The following is a 20972-nucleotide window of genomic DNA, read 5'->3' on the forward strand; positions in this document are numbered from 1 at the left end:
CTCCTACTGCAGAGATTACCTGGGCTCCCGCCGTCGCCCCCGGGCCCCGTGCCTCCGGAGCGAATGGCACGAGGGCGGCGGCCGTGGGTACCGCTCTCCGCGAAAGCGATCAGCACTATCTGTCCTGCGGGGCCGGCAGGATAACAGTCCTGGAGCGCGAACAAGTGCCGAACCCGAGCTTCCCTCCGCGGCAGAGTAGCACTTTCGCTTAACTTGTCCCTGAAAAGCCAAGCCCGCCCCGCGCCCCTCCTCGGCCTCCTAAGGAGTCCAGGAATCTCAGGCCCCAAAGTCTCCCCAGACGCAGGGGCCGACGCGCTGCAATCAAAGCAGCCTCCTCGCTAAGAAGGTCCCGAGGACTTTGGGGGGCCGGGCGGGCGCGCGCGCAGGGATGGCGAGAGGGCTGCTCCTCCCCGGTTTAGCCCCATCGGGGCCCCAGCTGCTCACTGCGCCCTCGGTCCTTTGCAGGGCGCGCGACGCGGGACGTCGCCATGGACCGCGGCGGCCCCGCAGGCAGCCCCCTGATCTCCAGCAACGAGCCCGCGCCCCCTGCCGCCTCCACTCGAGACTCCAGCCCCGGGCTGACCGGGCCAGGGCTGGCGGGCGCGGGCGGCGGCGGGCGCTCGGGCTGTGGGCGGCCGGCGGCGGCGGAACGCCGCGCGGGAGCGCAGCCGGGGTGCAGACTCTGCGGCACGCCTTCCCTGAGCTGCAGCGCACGCTGCCGTCCGTGCCGCCGGACACCAAGCTGTCCAAGCTGGACGTGCTGCTGCTGGCCACCACCTACATCGCTCACCTCACCCGCAGCCTGCAGGACGACGCCGAGGCGCCGGCGGACCCCGGGCTGGGGCGCCCTGCGTGGCGACGGCTACCTGCACCCTGTCAAGGTAGGAGGGCAAGGCACACTGCGGAGCTGGGGGCGGGCAGCAGGGCACCCGGACTTGCCCGGTCTGCCAGCACCTGGGCAGCTGCCTCCGAGCCCCACCCAAAGAGGCGGGGGACAGATCGGCCGAGGGAACTTGGCCCTCGAGGTCCCCACTGTTTAACTGTTCGCAGGTTTAAACAGAGGTTGCTGGGTAGGGAGTCTCACGCTCCTTGGAGGTTGCAACCCACAGGATGCCCTTTCCTGGTGAGAGGTTTCTCGGGGTGCCTGATGAGGCGCTCGGTTGCAAGTCCTGGTAATTTTTACAATCAGAGTTATATTTATGAGCCTTTTTGGTTTTAAGTGTTTTAATTTACATAGTTACTTTTCCATTGTCGTTTTACCAGCTGTTTGAAAAGTTTCATGAATTAAATGTTTATGAACTATGGGGTAATGGAGTTATCTGTCCCTTAGTACTCCTAGGAAACCAGTGTTGAAAATATTTTGTAAAACTGGTAAGAACAAAATGAGACCGTTTTGCATCCCCACAAAGTATATTTCAATACGTTTTAATAAAGGTTAACGATCATGGACTAGACAGCCACCAAATGTGTTAGAAAAACTAAAATGTGTTTATGTAATCTGTATAATAAATTGGTATATTCGTTGAGTGATCTTATTAAATACTATATTCAAATTCTGTAATGGACAGTTAGCCAAGAAAATCCGTTTTGTATAATTTTTTTACATTACATATAGGTAGGTTGCTCAGTATTTAGACTCTGCATTGTCCTTTTCTCCTAGACTTGATTTTTTTGAAATTCTATATTCATCTGGCTTTCTGTTCAAAATATGAAATCGTCCTTATATTTCCTAAACCTAAACTTTCAAATTTTTGGTTCCACCATTCTGAAGTATTTGGCCACACACACACACACAATTATGAGTTAGTCTTAAATATATCAGTGTTCAATAAATTATTGAATAATCTTTATTGAAATGTTTAAAAAGTACACTCTCTAATATTAATTGAGCTTTAAATGCTGTGGTGAGGTGTAACAAAATTTACTTTGCAAATATAATCAACCTGATTATAGGCTAACACTATTTCAAATATTAAATATAAACAATTTAAATATCATTTATTTATAATTGTGAAAGCTCCTATTCCATTCATGTGTTTTATACAGTGTAGAGCAAAAGTAGGTTCACAGTTGTTCACATGGAAAATAATAAATAATTAATAAATAATAATACAAGAATAAACTGTTAGGTATACTCAACTGTAAGCCTACTTTTGCCCCAATCTCAGCTGAAAAGTCTTTTTTTTTCTAAATAATAAAATCTCCTCCATGTTTTATTGGACTTCAAAGAGTCTTATGAAAGAACACAGAAAAACCCATGTGAGGGTGTCCAGGGGTTACAAGGCAGTCTGCAACCTACCCCCCTCCTAAGACAGCCCCAGGAGCCCCCACCCCAGGCCTAAAATAGGATCCCAGAGTAAAGGCATGTTAAGGAGTGAGGCAGAGGGGAAATACCTTTATAGCCATAACAAAAAATAGGTAGAGAAGGGAGTTGTCTAGAGGGTGGGAAGGGTGGGAGGACGTGGTCACACAGCCACCTTCACCTACACCATCTTCCTTAGCCACCCCTTTCCCTAAATCAGCTGTGTCTGAAGAGTCATTTCTTATTAAGGGGTTTGTATTACGGTGTGCATTAGATTGCTTTCAAATATATATTAATAATAGATTTTTTTACTTGACATTTAAATATTAAGTAGACTTTATTACAAAAAGCATCTGTTAAATGCCTCTCTGTGAGAGGTGTAATTCAGATGATAAATCAAGTTGTTTTTCACCTTAGTTTCTTGCAGTGCTTTTTTGAATAATGTTAGAACCATGATTTTCAGGTAACAATAAGCTTAACAAGAGGTGGGTTGTTTTGTTTTGTTTTGTTTTTGCACTTGATTCATGTGCCAAATGTTTTTGTAGTACTGTAACTCCTTTAGGAAAAACTAAATCTCATTTGCTCTCTGGATTATTTTAATTTTAAAAGACAACTCTAGGGATAATGAAACAAGGTCAAAGATTACCTCTTAATGAAATTGATGGTGGTTGAACAAGTGACTAGTCTGTTTTAAAATCATTTACTGAGGGCCTACTATGTGCAAAGAAAGCACTGTGTTAGCAGAGTGAATACAGTTAAGGGTAAGGCTCAATCCCTGCCCTGAATGAATAGAGAGACAAAGATGTAAGGGAGAATGTTGTATGTGCCATAAGAGAGCTATAATCATATGCTGTGGAGGTTCAGAGGAAAGAGGTTTTACATACATAATTGAAACCATAACACATTATTTTACAGGCACTACTAAAAATGCTTAACTATTAAATCTATCTTTGATTAATCTAATGCAAATAAAAATGGTCTGTTTATTGCACTTTTTGGTTAACTAAAAGTATTTTAGCCCATAGTATTCCAAGGACCTTAGAACTAAACTGATATATGACAACACCCTCCCAAAAAGGAAAGGTCCATTCTGAAAGGGCTACTTATGTAATATGGTTTTCCATTACCATGCCTATTTGGTAATCAATTATATTGTTTGAGAGGTTGTTCATTTTAAAGGTGAATTTAGAAAAAGTCACAAATTAGAATACAATGTGATGATTACTGAAAGATTAGAGCTGTGTGATTAGAGCCAATATATCCAGACATTTAATCTGGATGTTCTGTCTCATTCTAATATTTGTAACTTCCAGATATTGTTTTTAGCTAGATAAAATGTTTAGATAGTTGAATTAGTCACCTTTCACTGTAGTTCTTTGATAAGTAGAGACAGATAATATTTACCATGGATAACATTTTTTTTTTAAATAGGGAACGTTTCATGAATTTGGAGCCATGCTAATCTTCTCTGTATCATTCCAATTTTAGTATATGTGCTGCAGAAGAGAGCACTTACCATGTATAACTTTTAAAAATATCTTTAAAGCCAAGGATCTTGTTGTAGGCTTAGTTTGAAATTAAAACATTGTGGGTAAATTTTCCTACAGTTATTATATTCATTCTCCATGATTTCTTGCCCACATGCACACGTACTATTTTATATAGTTACAATCAAAGTCTGGGTATATTTTTATTTTCATTGTTAGCATTAATAAATATTTTTTCATGTTATCCCTTAGACTTCATAATTACACTTGTTACTAACTATAACTATATAAGATTGCATTTGCATTGAAGTATTTGGAATTATTATTATTACAGATTATAACTGCCATAAATACTAACTTTTAGATTCTTGCTTAAACATTCTTTTTCAGAAATGGCCCATGCGATCAAGATTATACATCGGTGCTACTGGTCAGTTTCTGAAGCATTCTGTCTCTGGAGAAAAAGCAAATCATGGCAGTATGCCAGCAGACTCACAGCCTTAGGCTGTCCCCTGATGGGTGCTGAAAGAAAGTGGTGTCTGTTGTTTTTAAATAGCATGAAATAATTCTGTATTTATTACATCAGACATAACAAACATCATTTCTGAAAGTTTACATATGAATCCATAGTTGAGTTTTCAGATTTATCTGTCTAATCTAAATAAATGAGAAATGAAATGGTCTTGTATAAAACACAGCTTATCTATTCAGTCTGAGACGTAGTCACTACTATATAATGCAGGAGAAACTATTGGAAAAAAGGAAAGACACACAAAAGCAAAAAACTGTATATATATCCATAGAATGCATACACTCTGTAGTGTATTTATTACAAACTGAAAAGCTGGTATCTATTGATAGTCTTTCTAGTTTACAAAAATAAAAGCTGTATTTGTAATATACCAGTATTTCATTTTTGTAAAAACCAGTCCATGCTTAAAGTTGGTCTAAGAAGCTATTTCAGTTGGAAGGTGTGACATCATTTATTCAGTTTCAGCTGAGTATGTGTGAAAAGACTGCTGAGGTAATATGATGATGCAGTAACTTCTATATCTAGCTATTGTTCCCTCTTAGAAAACTTGTTAGGAACATTAAAAATTGTTTGCTTCAAACAAAAAGGAAAAAAAAAGTAATTGTTTGCTTCATAGGACAGGGCTTGCCCACCATCCTAGAGGATTACTAAATATCTAATTACTAGAGGCCTGTAGGCCTTCCTTGCCCCGGCTGCCGGCACTGGCACCGGCTTCCCTCTGGCACCCGGGACCTGGGCTTCCCTCGCCCCCAGCTTCATCCGGATCGTCCGGTCTAATTAGCGTGTTACCCTTTTATTATTATGGATAATTCCAAATTGTAGAAGGTTTTGGAAATCCCTGCAGCGCAGATGGGTGTCACTGGGCAGCAGGGCTCATCCCCCTCCTCCCTGGTCACTCCATATCCACCCTAATCTCAGGTCCTGGACTAGCTGAGAAGGTGTGGTTGCAGCCACCCTAGAGAGTGAGCCCCCATGACCCTCAGTCACAGCTTTGGCCGGGCTCCTTCTCCCCTTGTCAGCTTCGGTTCACAGTCTACCTATTTGGCCATTATGACATGGGAGACATCCTGTCTGATTTGGGAATTCTGCCACTGATCTGTGCCTCAAAGGGGTCTGAGGACCACCCCGAGATACATCAGGCCACAGCAGGCCCTCCTGAACCCGCCCCGATGTGAACCTACAGCCTGGGAAGGCCCTCTGCTCTGGGCCTCTCCTACCACACTGCACATCAGGTGCCATGAAGTACAGATAATGGTCAGGGAACAAACTGAATCTTTAAACACCTGAAAAAAAATCTCCAATCTCTTTTGTCATGTTTCTGCTGACATAGATTTCCTTTTATTTCCCTTGTTTTTTACTCAGTCTTCTATTATTCCACTTTCCAAATGTAAAGTTCACTTATTTCTCAGTGACCCTGTTTTTAAAGTTGCTGAATTTGATCCAAGATCAGCAAACAGAAAGGCACATTAAGGGGCTTGGTTGAGTTAATATTGCAGTTGAACCACCACTTTATTTTCTCCTCAGTGTTCTTTAAGGTTTTGGCAGTGAAATGAAAGACTATTTAAGGCAAAAACTACCATTTAGTTCATTCAGCCAAACATCAGCATGTTTTGCCTCATATCTGATAGTTTGTAACTTTCATTATTTTAATGTGAATATCTCCTTGTAATGTGACAGAAGTGTGTCTTTAAAAGAAAATGTATTAATCAAAACTCTGTACATATTAATATTTAGCAAAATGTTTGTATATTTAAACATTTGTGAATATATTTCCTCACTCATGTAACACTGAAAGGGATAAAAAGTAAAATGAGTTATGGATTCAGCCATTCACTATTTAAAAAAATGCTAAGAAAAAAAGTGCTAAGAATAATCTTTTATCTTAAGGAATGAAATCAAAACTTCTTTAAACACTACATTTGAAAATGAACTATAAACACTACATTTGATAGGAGGAATTTCAGAAAAATGGCTCTCTTGCTAATCTATTTGGCTACAGTGCTTACTTAAAGCATTTAATTGGGGGAAATTTATGACTTGTTGATTATCAGACTTTTCTAAATCATTGTTAGATACTTTGCCTTTTATAGTATCACTTTTTATTTCTTCTTGTCCAGTTATATAAATGTTTTAATGCCAAAGAAGTATATTTCTGTCATGGGTTTTCATAACTTTTTAGTAAATTGCTAAATATGCTAACAGATTTTGGTGGGTTGGAAAATATCAGAGAGAAATTGCATGTTTTCACCCAAAGTTTCAAGGGAGGATGCTGTTTTCATTAATGGTGCATGGTCAGGATAAAGAATATTACTAAAATAAAGCACTAATTGAAAATTAATTTTGTCTGTTAAATTTGCATCTGTCTCTGTGTCTATTTAACAAATGCTGAAGGTACATTTGAAAATCTTTCTAGTAGATATCTACTTGGCTTTAGCTTCATTATATATTTTTTAAATAAAGTATATGTTAAGACTGGAGAGGGGGCATATTTGGATCACAATATTCTATAATCTGCAAGGTAAATTTCTGTCAGTTCACTCAGCTCTCTCAGCGATATGAGATACATTTAAATTCCTTTATAATGATAATTTGGGGGGAGAAGGAAATGCCTTTTGAGAGGCATGAATTCCAACAGACTTTAAAAATATTTTTATTTTTCTGATTATAAAAACACAATGCAGTTTATTGTACACCAATTATACATCAATAAGCTATTTTAAAAGTATATAGTATATACCCCTTTTTAAAAATAAAATAATAATAAAAGGAATGAAGTAGAAAATAAAAGTCCTACAATGTAGGTGGGTGTTCGGGGTAAAGTTGGGGATATCTGTTCATATGTTACTTGGTAATAAAAAGAGTAGTTCTGCGATATCTATAGTTTCCCAAATTATTTACAGTTAGTAGTTATACTATTGGTGTCTTTCTCCATGGTACACACTTTAAAATTTTTATTTTTATTTTTTTTTATATATTGATTTTTTACAGAGAGGAAGGGAGAGGGAAAGAGAGTTAGAAACATCGATGAGAGAGAAGCATCAATCAGCTGCCTCCTGTACACCCCCTACTGGGGATGTGCCTGCAACCAAGGTACATGCGCTTGACTGGAATCGAACCCGGGACCCTTTAGTCCGCAGGCTGACGCTCTATCCACTAAGCCAAACCAGTCAGGGCCACACTTTAAAATTTTTAGTTTTGTTTCTGTTGTTATTGTAACTTATAAAATATCTGAAATAAGATTCCAAGTTTTTTAAAGGAGCACTAGGGAAATATTATAAAATTGTATATTTCAAATAAATTAATGTGTACTTTTATTACATACTGGTAGATGGTGGTCTTATATATGACTGTTTCACTGAAAAAAAAAATTAATGCCCTTTAAGTTCTATAGATTTGCTTCCTGTGAACTTGGAGTACGGCCCAGATGGTACTGCAGCACAGTTTGGAATGAGGGACATTAAGTATTCTTGCCTAACTACATAAACCTGGGGAGGGCTTTCCTCCCTATGTTTACACAAGTCTTAGTTTCAACTCATAAGAGAAACCAGCTCAGTGAAATACACCTCAATCACTCAGACTCTTTCATTATAAATTATACCACAGCATTTAGCTGTCAGAAGCTTTTAAATTACAAACTGAAGAATAATCTTAACTATTAGGCTTAAAGATTATGTCAATAGTCATTTCCTGTGCATATGAATGTTACTGAAGAAATTCATGCGTTCCTGCCCTCCTGCCCTCTCAGGACCAAGAACTATGTCCATGGGGAGCTCTGGGGATTGGACTTAAATCACTTGTGTCCATTTTGATGGCCATTGGAAAATGGGGCCATTTAAAACAATGTGAGGTCTAAATAAGAATTTATTTTAAACATTCTTATTTTCAAATAAGTTCTGAAATTACTCAAAAATTTTTAAATGTGTGCTATTATAAGGCATTTTAATACTTTACATAGATGGGTATATCGTGTGGGTCAAAAATTTTAAAAAATTAGTTATATTTAAAAAATAAATAAAAAAGGCCTGTGCAAGATTGTTTCTATTCTGTATGCAGCACATCTTTGCCTCTTGCTAACTGTAAGACCCTATAGCGAGTCATTTTGAAAGGTAGGCAATCACCAAGTGAAAGAGTGGTGTGCAATGGCAGAACCAGGAGAGGAAGAGGAGGAAGATGGGAGGTGGGAAGCTGTTCCCAGATCCTCCTTTTAGAAAGAGGAAGCCAGTGTCCAATCAGGCTAGAAGTGTAATGTTCTGAGACATAGAGGAGAGACTGACTTGAAAACGAGAACTGGTTTCAGGAGAAAGCCAGAACAACAAAAAATCTGCTAATTCTGGGCCACACATGGCCTGAGAGGTTGAGAGCAGCCACACTGGGGCTCAGGAAGGACTAGGCCCAGGTGGTTCCATTTCCCTCTCTGGCCAGACTACCAAGACCAGAGGTTGGACGATGTCTAGAGTGATGGTGCTGGTGAGAATGGCTTGACCCAAGACAGAAACAATATCTGCTGGTCTGGTCTTCCCCGCCTCCCCAACCATGTGAGCTCCACTTAAGGTTTATGGCCACTCTAAGGAATATGCACTTTGATTATATTAGTGCCCTCCCTTCCCGAAAGTGAACAGGAAGTGCATGGTGGGAGGTGATAGCTATTACTCAAGATCCACCTTTAGCCCGGCCCATGTGGCTCAGTGGTTGAACTTGAGCATCCACCCATGAACCAGGAGGTCATAGTTCTATTCTCGGTCAGGGTTTATGCCCAGGTTTTGGGCTCAATCCCCAGTAGAGGGCATCAAGAGGCAGTCAATCAATGATTCTCTTTCATCACTGATGTTTCTCTCTCTCCCTTCCTCTCTCTCTAAAATCAATAAAAATATATTTTTAAAAAAGTTTTTATCACAAGAAAGAAAATTGTAACCATGTGAGATGAAGGATTTTAACTGAACTTACTGTGGTAATTATTTCCCAACACACAGATATCAAAACCATTATGTTGTAGTCCTTAAACAATGTTATATGTCAATTATATCTCAATAAAATGGGGGGGGGTGGTTAATTGGACTTAGAAGCTAAGTAATGATGACTAATTTTTTGGCATACTGGAGTTAACTTGTTTTACCCATAATGTTTGAGCATGCATGTCTTTGATGAAAATAAATCTATTATTTTTATCCTCGTGCCTTCTCCCCTTCCCCTACATAAAATTAAGTGGAGGAATGTGGAGGGAAAAGAATACAAATTAACAATACCCATTATTGGTGAGAATGGGGAAATGATGACTGTTGCACTATTGGAGTGGAAGCTCTTTTAAGTACAATTTGGCACTGACTTAGCAATTCCACACTTAAAAATTTCCCTTAAAATACACTTATATTCACAAATGTATATCAGAATAATTATTACAGGTATTCATCGATTTTTTACCTACAATTTATAGATTTAACAGTTTTCCCTGCCCTCAGTATTGTTGCATTCAAGTAACCTAACATTTGAGAATGAACCTTTAAGGGTTTGCTAGCATCTAATGGTGATGCCTAACCACTTAAGTTGGCCTATGAAACCCCTACCTATATCACTGCCCTTACTCCCAACCACTTCCCACATTATACTTTAAGTTGTAGAACACACACACACACACACACACTCCTATTTCATGCTTCAGTGCCTTTATTCATCAATCATCAGTTGGTCCGCAAATATTTTTTTAATGCTATGGTACAGATTGCTCGTTGCTTACTATATCAGTTAGGAATTACATTCAGCTGCTAATAAGAAAGACCCAACTACAGTGGCTTAAATAGATTAGAAGTTTTTCCCTCATGTAAAAGAAATCCACAAGTGATAACTTCACAAAGTTATCAGAGTCCAAGGCTTCTACTTTTTTCTCATTGGTCAGAACTGGGTCACAGGGTCATCCTCAGGTGTAAGGAAGATATATGGATGTTTGGTATCTGCTCCAGCTAGTTTAAAAAGAAAGAGGCTTATTATAGACTAGAGGCCCGGTGCACGAATTTGGGTGGGATCTCTAGGCCTGGCCGGCAAACAGAGATCGGGGCCAGGGTGATCAGGGCTGGGCCAGAGTGAAGCTGATGGTCATCGGGCCGGGTGCGGAGGAACAAACACCGGATGCGGACATCATCGGCACCCCGCCACTGTTCGGTTCCCCGCCTCCCCCCCTCCTTCCCTCACTGCTGCACCACTACCTCAGTGGGTGGGTGGTGGGCCTATTGGGGCCTGCCGGCCGGGGGGAAAAACAGGGCATAGGAGGTTGTCCACCAGCCCCAAGGAGGGAGCCAGCCCTCAGCCCCCCTGGGAATGGGGCCACATCTGCCGCCACCTACCCTCGGTTCCCTGTTCCAGCCTGGGAGCCAGCCCCAATCAGGTAATCGGGGCCTGCTGGCTGATGGGAGGAACTGCAGGAGGTTGGCCGGCCAGGGGAGGTTGGCTGTGGGAGCACACTGACCACCAGGGGGCAGCTCCTGCATTGAGCATCTGTCCCCTGGTGGTCAGTGCATATCACAGCGACCAGTCATTCTAGTAGCTTAGGCTTTTATATATATAGATTATCAGTGACTTATAGAATCATTGGAATGAAACAAACTAGGTCTGAATTTATAGGAAAATTTTCCAAAGTCATCCCACAGACCTGGGCTGCCAAAGCAGCTGATACTTCTGCCCTGGTCTGGATTCTGCCTGCCAAATGGGAAGCTGCCCCCACAGTGGCTCCAGAAGCACACTGTCTTTGTTGCATATACACCAGCAAAACAGATGCCTCCTGGCTTGCTTTTCTTCCAACGTAACTCAATTTAGAATTCAGACTTTTGCACCAATGGGTTTGATTGGCAGGACCCAATTCTCCTATCTGTAAGAGAGTCTTGGAATATATAATACTTAGCTTTTCAGTCTCTGGAGTACAGAAATGCAGATAAAAAGAGTCTGGAAAAGCTACTGAGAGAGCCAGTCCCAGCATCTACCACAGGTGCAGGGGAAGCAGACGTACACACTGGCTCAGCACTAAAAGTAGGCCCACAACACAAAAGAACTCAGAGTTTCATTATCAGAGAAGAAGGCTGGGGATGGCTACAGGGATAGCAACAAGAGTATCTATCTGTCATGAGAACCTGACCAAGTCTTAAGAGATCAAGGAAGAGTTTCCTGAGAAGGCAAAGGGGAACAAGAAGAGCATTCTGGGCACAGGGAAAAGGAAGTGAGAAAAATATGCGGCTCTGAAAGAAAGTGCATGGAGAAGGGGGATGGATACTTCACATGTATTATTTCATTTAATCTGCACAAAAATCCTAGGAATAAATACTGTGTCATTCCCAATTTATTTTAAAATTGATTTTAGAGAGAGGTGAAGGTAGAGGAAGAGAGAGAGAGCGAGAAAGACAGAGAGAGAGAAGCATTGATGTGAGAAACATCCATTGGCTGCCTCCTACATGCCCTCTGGGGATCAAACATGCAACCTGGGCATGTGCCTTGATAGGAAATTGAACTGGGGACCTTCTGGTGCATGGGATGACACTGAGCAATACCAGCCAGGCTCACTCATTTTTAAATCAAGGAGGGTCTTTAAAAGCACATTAAAGGATTTGGCTTTAGCCAGAAATCTTCCACAGAAATGCAGAAGTGTTGGGGGTTGGGGAGCTATATTGGTAAACAGAGAAAAGAATATAGAATTCCAAACAACATAAAACACCATAAACATAATGAGAAAAAAAAACACAGACTGGGAAAAGTTATTTGCAATGCATGTAACTATTGATCAATTAAAGATTAGCATCTAAAATATGTGAAGAAATCCCATAAATCAATTTTTAAAATTACAAATACTCCAATAAAAAATTGGTCAAAGCTATGATTTATCAAAGAGAAAACCTAAATGATTAAAAACATGAAAAAAATTAAGATTAAAAAGAAAACATGTAAAGTTATCTTTCAACCTCATGGGAAATGCAAATTAAAATAGCAGTAAATATCATTTTATATTTATCAGACTGGCAAAAATATTTAACTTCTGAAAATAGCAAGTTCTTACAAGAATATAGTACCACCACCACTTGGAAAGCAATTAGACTATATTCAGTATGAAGATGCATTTATCCTTCCATCTAGCTCCTAGGGACAATGATGTGTTATAAGAGCCAATTATTAATTATTAAAATATTCATGTATTGTCCTAACCGGTTTGGCGCAGTGGATAGAGCGTCAGCCTGCAGACTGAAAGGTCCCAGGTTCGATTCCGGTCAAGGGCATGTACCTTGGTTGCAGGCACATCCCCAGTAGGGGGTATGCAGGAGGCAGCTGATTGATGTTTCTCTCTCATCGATGTTTCTATCTTTCTATCCCTTTCCCTCCTCTCTGTACCACCCCATTAAGAGGTGTTTTTTTAAAAAGTTCAGGAGCATTTTGAACCAGTTGTTAAACGGTAGCTTAAATCATCCAAAATGGGAGTATTTACCCCGTTGAAGTCTGCAAATGCCACAAATTAGGGTTTGGGTTTTATTTTGTTTTGTTTTTAGATCTTTTTTTTTTTAATATATTTTATTGATTTTTTACAGAGAGGAAGGGAGAGAGATAGAGAGTTAGAAACATCGATGAGAGAGAAACATCGATCAGCCGCCTCCTGCACATCTCCTACTGGGGATGTGCCCGCAACCCAGGTACATGCCCTAGACCGGAATCGAACCTGGGACCTTTCAGTCCGCAGGCCGACGCTCTATCCACTGAGCCAAACCGGTTTCGGCATTGTTTTTAGATCTTGTTTACAAGAACAGCACTGGAACATAGAAAAACTATCATGCATATGTACAAGAAGACATTGTAGAAGAAACATTCAGAATCCACACCTTATTAAATTTTAATATGGTGTTAATTTCAGGACATGATTTTTATTAGATCCATCACTAAGGTACGAATAACATCATAATTTAACCTTAGCTTGAATTTTTCAATTACTTCCACATTCTTAACTCTTTAAGTAATCATTCTTAAATATTTTTTTAAACAGTAAGAACGTCTATTATTTCACATAACAAGAAGCCTAAGCTGGAGTGGCTCCCTGGCTGGTTAATTTGTTGACTATTCAATGTTGCTTGGTTTATTCTTTCTACTTTGCCTTCTCTGGCAAGCTCCTCTTTAACAAAATAGCTCAGTAATGCCAGGAATTCTTTCACAGATGGTAATATCAAGAAAAAAAAAAAAAGCTGCTTCTTCCCATATGTATTTTCATCAAAGAAGAAAACTTTCCCTGAAGTCCCCTCATCGACTTCCCCTCAGGGCCCATTGGTCAGCTTGAATAATTTTAGTAACATTCCATTACATTCAGATTTTGTCATAGGATTTAAGTAGTTGTTTGCATGGCTTAGTCTTAACATACTTAAATTTTAAACAAAAAAGGAAAACCCTAGTGTCTCACATTGACAATTAAAGCCACTCATTATTTTAGATCCGGGCAGAAATCATAAGTAATTTAGGTAATTTTTACCAAAATTATCTCAGTAAAGTTCATGTACTTTAAGTGTTTAAAAATCAACTTTCATTCAGATCAGTGCCCTATTTTCTGACAATTTAATGTATTTTTCACAGATTTGGAACTTTAACCTTGACGAGAGGTATAAATGCTATGATTATCTTAATGTCAATATTATGTTTAAAAATAATCTTGCCTGAGGTAAAAGGATCTTATATATAAAAGTCATGCGTTTATGACTAGGGTCATTTACATTTCTCTTGCGTTAACTCTATTTTGACATGCTTACTCTTGAGCATGGGAAAGCACAAGCATATGGTTATTATAGCCAACTTCCTTCCAGTTCCAACCTCATTTTCTGCTGCAAACATCTAGGGGAACTAGGAAGTTCTCCAAGTCATTCACTAAGTATGAAAAAGGACTGAGGGCCAAATGTATTAATTTACTAATGAGATTTACATGTGTAAGTACAAAATATAGATTCTGACAGCTTATAAGAAAAAATGTCCTATATGCCCTGAATCCAGATGTATGTCTACCTACAATAAGTAAACTTTCTAGCCCTGGCTGGGTGGCTCAGTTGGTTGGAGTGTTGTCCTCCTATATACCAAAATGTTGCAGATTCGATTCTGGTCAGGGCATATACCTGGGTTTCGGTTTTGATCCCCTGTCAAGGCATGTATGGGTGATCAATGTTTCTCTCTCTCTCCCTTTCTCCCTTCCTTTGTCTCTAAAAATCAATAAAAACATATCCTTGGGTAAGGAATCCTGGTTATACAGTCAAAGAATGACTATTTTTTAAAGTTATAATTTGCCCTGGCTGGTGTGGCTTAGGTGGTTGAGCATCATCCTGTGCATCAAAAATTCGCCAGTTCGCCCTAACCGGTTTGGCTCAGTGGATGGAGCATTGGCCTGTGGACTCAAGGGTCCCGGGTTCGATTCCAGTCAAGGGCATGTACCTTGGTTGCGGGCACATCCCCAGTGGGGAGTGTGCAGGAGGCAGCTGATCGATGTTTCTCTCTCATCGATGTTTCTAACTCTCTATCCCTCTCCCTTCCTCTCTGTAAAAAATCAATAAAATATATTTTTTTAAAAAAATTCGCCAGTTCAATTCCCAGTCAGAGCATATATCCAGGTTTCAAGCTCAATCCCCAGTAGGGGGCATGCAGGTGGCAGCCTATTGATGTTTTTCTCCCTCTTCCTTTCTCTCTCTTTAAAACCAATAAAAACATATTAAAAATAAATGTCAATATAAAGTTATTTAAAATCTTTTTTAAAAATTGTTTATTGATTTCAGAGAGGAAGGGAGAGGTAGAGACGGATAGAAACATCAATGATGAGAGAGAATCATTGACTGGCTGCCTCTGGCACCCCTCCTACTGGTGATTGAGCAACCAGAGCATGTGCCCTGACCGGAATTAAACTGTGATCTCCTGGTCCATAGGTCAACACCCAACCACTGAGCAACACCAGCCAGGCCATATAATGTTATTTATTTATTTTTTTAAAATATATTTTTATTGATTTTTTACAGACAGGAAGGGAGAGGGACAGAGAGTTAGAAACATCGATGAAAGAGAAACATCGACCTGCTGCCTCCTGCACACCTCCTACTGGGGATGTGCCTGCAACCAAGGCACATGCCCTTGACCGGTATCGAACCTGGGACCCTGCAGTCCGCAGGCCGATGCTCTATCCACCGAGCCAAACCGGTTTTGGCATAATGTTATTTTTGATAAACCGCTTTATCAGATTTAAACCATGAAACTTTTCTCTTGATGTGATTTCAGCTGTGTTTACAACTGGTAGCATTAATTCAGTCCAGCAACCTGGAGACCAGCAACCTTACTGATAGAGAATACCAAACACTTTTCATAATGCCATTCAGGGCTGCAGGGGCAAATCTTAGAAATGGTCTTTTTTTGACACGGGAAAGCAGACATAAGAGAAAATGTACTTTAATAATTATTTTTTAAATTTAATTTAATCACAAAATTACGTATATGTAGTAAAACTCCAAACAGTAGAGAATGGTATACAATAAAAAATAAAAATATCACTGTCTTCAGAAACCACAAGTTTCACTCCCTGGGGGCATGCATTGTAAACAATTTCTTTTGTAACCTCTCAAAAATATTCTATGCATAAACAATCATATAAACATGTTTTTTTCTTTAACCAAAAATTAAACTAAATACCTTCTGCACCTAGCTTTTAAAATTAATAAATTAATAAATCTTGAAAAATATTCCAAATCAGCAATACAGATCTATAATTTACTTATTCATTCAAAAGATATCTATTAAGTCCTAGGGACTGTATTAGGTGCTAGGAATAAAAAGGTAAAACAAGGTAGGGGACTCCAGAAGGTGGCCAATTGATGTTTCCCTCTCTCATTGATATTTCTCTCTCTCCTTCCTTCCTCTCTCTCACACCCTCCTCTACACCTTTCAGTTATGGTGGCTCCCATAGCTGCCTACCCAGTTGTAGGCAAAGGCCTGGTGGAGGTGGCTAGCCAGGCTGCAAAATTAGGCTGTATCCCAAATATTCCCCCAGGAGTCTCTGATGGCAGGCTGAAGATACAGTGCCCACTTGGGCCCCCAAGCAATTTTAAACCCCTACTAAGCATTCAGCAAAAACATATAGACAGGAATCCTTTGGTAAAGTAAATAAAATCACAATTTGTATTGCTAGGTTTAGATTTTCATACCACATTTCTTCGAGACAAATTTATTTTGTATTGGTGTTTGGTTTTTGTTTTTTATCAATTTCTTAGATGTTAAATTTTAAAAGGAGAAATTCTGTCTTTTGCGGATGCAATTTTTTAAAAAAATACATTTTATTGATTTTTTTACAGAGAGGAAGGGAGAGGGATAGAGAGTTAGAAACATCAATGAGAGAGAATCATTGATCAGCTGCCTCCTGCACACCTCCTACTGGGTATGTGCCCGCAACCAACGTACATGCCCTTGACCGGAATCGAACCTGGGACCTTTCAGTCCGCAGGTCGACGCTCTATCCACTGAGCCAAACCGGTTAGGGCTTGCTGATGCAATTTTAATTAGTTTCATTTATATTCTTCCTGGCAACAAGTTCATCAGTCTGTCTTCTCCAGTACTAAACTTAGTATTTTGCAGCAAGGGCTCAATCTACATAATAATTGAGAGAAGCAAGAGTACTACAGGCATACCTGAGATGTTGCGGTTTGCGTTCCAGACGACGACTGGCAATAAAGCCAGTTGTAATCTTTTCGCTGGTGGAGGGTCCTGCTTTGAATTTGTAAAACACACAACATCTGTAGCCTACAATAAAGCTAGTATGCCTAAAAAACACAAAGCAAGGAAATCAATAGCAAATTACATGTTCATAAATAAGTTCGCTAACTGCTTTATGCTTTTTTTAACCCGCCATTATTATTGTCAGTATGAGTAGTAACAGTAGCTATTGCTATAATATAGAGAAAATACAAGAGCTTCCTTTTTTTCTGTTATTGGTTCTGTGTGTGTGAAGGGGTCGATACCCTTATCTAAATTGGGATGTCCAATACCCCCAGCACTTTGTTTGGACCAAGTGAGGGAGAAGACGAAGCAAACCTAAAGTACTAGGAATGGGCGCCCCGTTTTAGAGCATTGTCTCCTCGCTTGGATGCATGACTGGCAGGTTAATCATTTACATACTCGGTGGGATAGTTCGAGGTGAGGCCCGTGAACGCCTCTCTGGGAGTTCCACAAGCCCCCAACGTAAACCTGGTTTGTGTGGCACGCCACCGGAAGCCAAGAGGCCCCGGAAGGAGGCGAGGTCCAGGCCACGCCCCCACGCCGCCTCGCGCTCAGCCGCTGCTCGGCCCTCCGGCGCGCGCGACGCTGGCAGGGGCGGAGCTAATTCAGGAAGGGGCGGGGCCATCGAATGGTCTTAGAGCCCGCAACGACCTCCAGCTTCCTTTTCCGTCGGCGACGGACGGAGGAGTCCGCGCGGGCTACCATCGGCCAGGCGGTTGTTGGTGGCCGGGGAGCAGCGCCCGGGGGCGCGTCGCCGGGCTTTTCCAGGTGGGAGTCTCGGCGATCTCAGTTCCTCCTCTCTTTCTGCGGGGAACCCGACCCCTTGCGGCAGCCCACACCCGCCTCGGGGCCTGCAGCTCCCGGGGCCTGCTCCCGGAGCCTCCATTCCGGGAGTCTCTGTCCCTTGCCCAGGGTGCGGCCTCTGCCCTCACCCCCAGTTGGCGCGGCCACGAGCTTTCTTCCACGCCATCTGCTCAGTCGCATTTTGTGAGTAACCACCTGCGAGTTTTAACGGACCCTTCTCTGAGTCAACGCCGGCTTCGGCTGTTCTCCGCTCAGAAACTAGGCCTGTGATTCGGTTGGATCCGAGGCGGGGGAAGGTACGGCCAATGGCCAGGTGCCCCGCCGGGGCCTTCTCTGGGCCCTTTAGTCGGTGTCCCCGGTGAAGCTGTGTGTCACTGTGCGGCCTGGAAGGTGTCAGGTCTTTAATCGGCGGCACAGCCTTCGTAAGCGGGAGGGATTCTTCTCTCTCAGATGTAAGACCCTTACTTGTACTCTGATTTTTTTTTAATTGTTAAGAGCACAGCTTACCTATTGACATGAACAGTTATGGTCCGAACACAGTAGAGCTACTTACCGCATTTGTTCCGGATCTTCATTTCTAGGTAGAATCTAAAAGTTGAAGAATATGTATTGCATAGAGGAGGCTTAGGCCTAAAATGCCTACTCTACCTTTCGGTGATGGCGTTTACTTACGATGTCTGTTTCTGCACGTGATATAGAAGAAACTGGCCAACAGCTGGGAGACCATGTTGCCTGTTGAAGAAAAGCGAGTTATAAATGTCTCATCGATGAGACTTAGTGTAGTCAATGTGGGTTATTTTTCCTCTCTCCAAATTTAAAATACATTGCTTCATCCGGAACAATCTAACAGGACAAATGTGATGGCTTAAAGTAGATCATCCTTATTGAGGCCGGCAGTTGTCAGTAGTTCCTATGCATCATGTATTAAGCTGAAATTTCCCCAGTCATAATTATTCATAACCAGTAGTCTGTTCCTCGTATTGATTATGTGAAATATTTCAGCATTTCAAGACTTGAAAATGATAAATTGTTTTGCAGGGCCCCACATTGGATGTGCTTTCATAAATCATTTCCAGTAGCTATCTGGTTCAACGATTTATCCTCTGCTAGGACAAGGTCTGTGGCCCTAGCCATGCCCTTGCTGTACCTCAGTGACTTTTCAGGCAACTTGGGATTTAATTACAGAACTGTGTCCAATAATGATGCTGACAAAATTTAACTGCTGTAAAACCAGATTAGATTTGCCATTGTAATGCTTTTAGTTGGGAGGTCTGCACACTTGATTTAATATATCTGACCTTTAACCTGGCTCATCCTCGTCAAACTCTGAGACAGAAAAGCAATGGCTGGGTACTCATTAGCACCATCATGGCTTAAAGTCAATACTGCCACAGTAAAGAATATAAATTTATCTGCCATCTTCCCCACCCCTGATAATGAGTCCATTTCCAGCTTGGAATTATTAAGGTCTAATTAGTCAGAAGGACTAACATTCTCAAATCATTGTAGAAATTAAATTTTAGGTTTATCGGTTTTGACTACCAAAAAGGTAGAATTAAGCAGCAAGTACATTCTTGTGTTCCATTAGAGATGTGTTAAACAGCAAATAGAAATTACTCCACAACATGGTCTCAGTATTAGTGGTTTTTAAAAACTGGTCAGGAGAATTTACATACTGGAGGGATGTAAAAAACTAGAACAGGACCATTCCTGCATATAGGATGCCAAACATGCAAGTACAAATAAAAATTTACAACAAAATATTAATTTACAGATGCAACAGAGCCTATGAGTTGAAGATGAATGAAGGTTATTATGAAAGTTTTCCAAAAACTTGACAGAGGATGACTAAACCCCCAGGAGCACGACTGCATGTAACAAGGTACCAAAGGTTACTGTTAAATTGTGTGGGGGTTTTTTAATGTACTTGTGGATTTGTTCTGAAGAACAGTACCAAAAATGTTGGATACATTTTTGACATGGAAAGGTTTAATAACTGGCACAATGATGACTTAAATTACTTTTTGCCGTTTACCCAGCTGAGGGTTTCTTTGAAGAAATAATTTTAAGACTGAGTTGCCAGTTATCTATTGATTATGTGAATTCAGCTATAATGCAATTTTTATACTAAAATCAGTGAAATGTTCTTTTCAACATAGGTAACTGCAAGTGAATGAACAGGTTCTTAGCTGTGGTGTTTAAAAATTCTTCATTGCCTCAGGTAAGCAATTAGGATTTGTCAAGCATCTATTGATAATTAAAGGGCTGGGACCATTTCCTGTTAGTTGCCTTTGTTAGGTACAAAATGATTTTCACTATTGGTTTCTGATTATTTTTTTTTTCCCCAGTTGTGTCCTGTGACATTTTTGGAAGGAAAAACAAAGAATTGGTCAAGAAGATAAGAACTGGAACAAATGATGAAAAGTAATATTTTATTTAACAATGATCAATAAAATTATAGAAAATCACAATAAAGCTATTATAGAAAACACATGTTTGAATACTTTTAATTGATGGGCATTAAAACCTGTTTTCTTTAAAACATCAAATCTTTAAACCACTCGATTCTCATAGTCATTAGTCGGACTTATTTTTTACATACTGGAGGGATAGCATGTTAATAATTCCCTTATTTGTGGAAAGTGATTCTCCTTGAGGTGGCAGGCACCTGGGGAGATTTCTTAGAACCTCCAGTTCTTACATCCTTTCTTGCCTTAGCAGTGGTTCTCAACCTTCTGGCCCTTTAAATACAGTTCCTCATGTTGTGACCCAACCATAAAATTATTTTCGTTGCTACTTCATAACTGTAATGTTGCTATTGTTATGAATCATAATGTAAATATCTGATATGCAGGGTGGTCTTAGGCGACCCCTGTGAAAGGGTCGTTCGACCACCAAGGGGGTTGAGAACCGCTGCCTTAGGGGATTTCTGGAGAGGCCCTCCCTATCTGGAATGATATAATCCTGTTATCCATAGCCTCAGTTACCCACAGTCCAAAAAGATTACATGGGAAAATCCAGAAATAATTCCTAAGTTTTACAATTGCACGCAGTTCTAAGGAATGAGAATCATTCTTTTATCCAGTGTAGCTGCACTGTACAT

The 20972-nt window shown here is 40.6% G+C and overlaps 1 protein-coding gene, 1 long non-coding RNA gene and 2 other non-coding genes across 4 annotated transcripts; 3 read left to right on the forward strand and 1 right to left on the reverse strand.

Moving 5' to 3' along the window:
- The first annotated feature begins 488 nt into the window (after positions 1 to 488).
- Positions 489 to 6659, forward strand: TCF24 (transcription factor 24). Its single transcript, XM_023755434.1, is given in 5 exon segments — positions 489 to 647; positions 649 to 672; positions 674 to 841; positions 843 to 881; positions 4180 to 6659. Coding segments are annotated over 5 exon segments (504 nt in total). The 3' UTR covers positions 4294 to 6659.
- On the reverse strand, positions 3711 to 3814 carry LOC111826421. The gene has a single exon (XR_002829754.1). It is a non-coding gene; the product is annotated as a U6 spliceosomal RNA (small nuclear RNA).
- Positions 6660 to 17697: 11038 nt separating the features above from the next.
- LOC106697513 lies at positions 17698 to 20362 on the forward strand. Its single transcript, XR_001348628.2, has 4 exons — positions 17698 to 17833; positions 19644 to 19751; positions 20029 to 20090; positions 20218 to 20362. It is a non-coding gene; the product is annotated as an uncharacterized LOC106697513 (long non-coding RNA).
- Positions 19865 to 19953, forward strand: LOC111826425. The gene has a single exon (XR_002829758.1). It is a non-coding gene; the product is annotated as a small nucleolar RNA SNORD87 (small nucleolar RNA).
- Positions 20363 to 20972: the final 610 nt, after the last annotated feature.

The sequence above is a fragment of the Myotis lucifugus genome, unplaced genomic scaffold, assembly GCF_000147115.1.
Source record: "Myotis lucifugus unplaced genomic scaffold, Myoluc2.0 scaffold_77, whole genome shotgun sequence".
NCBI classification, from domain to species: domain Eukaryota; kingdom Metazoa; phylum Chordata; class Mammalia; order Chiroptera; family Vespertilionidae; genus Myotis; species Myotis lucifugus.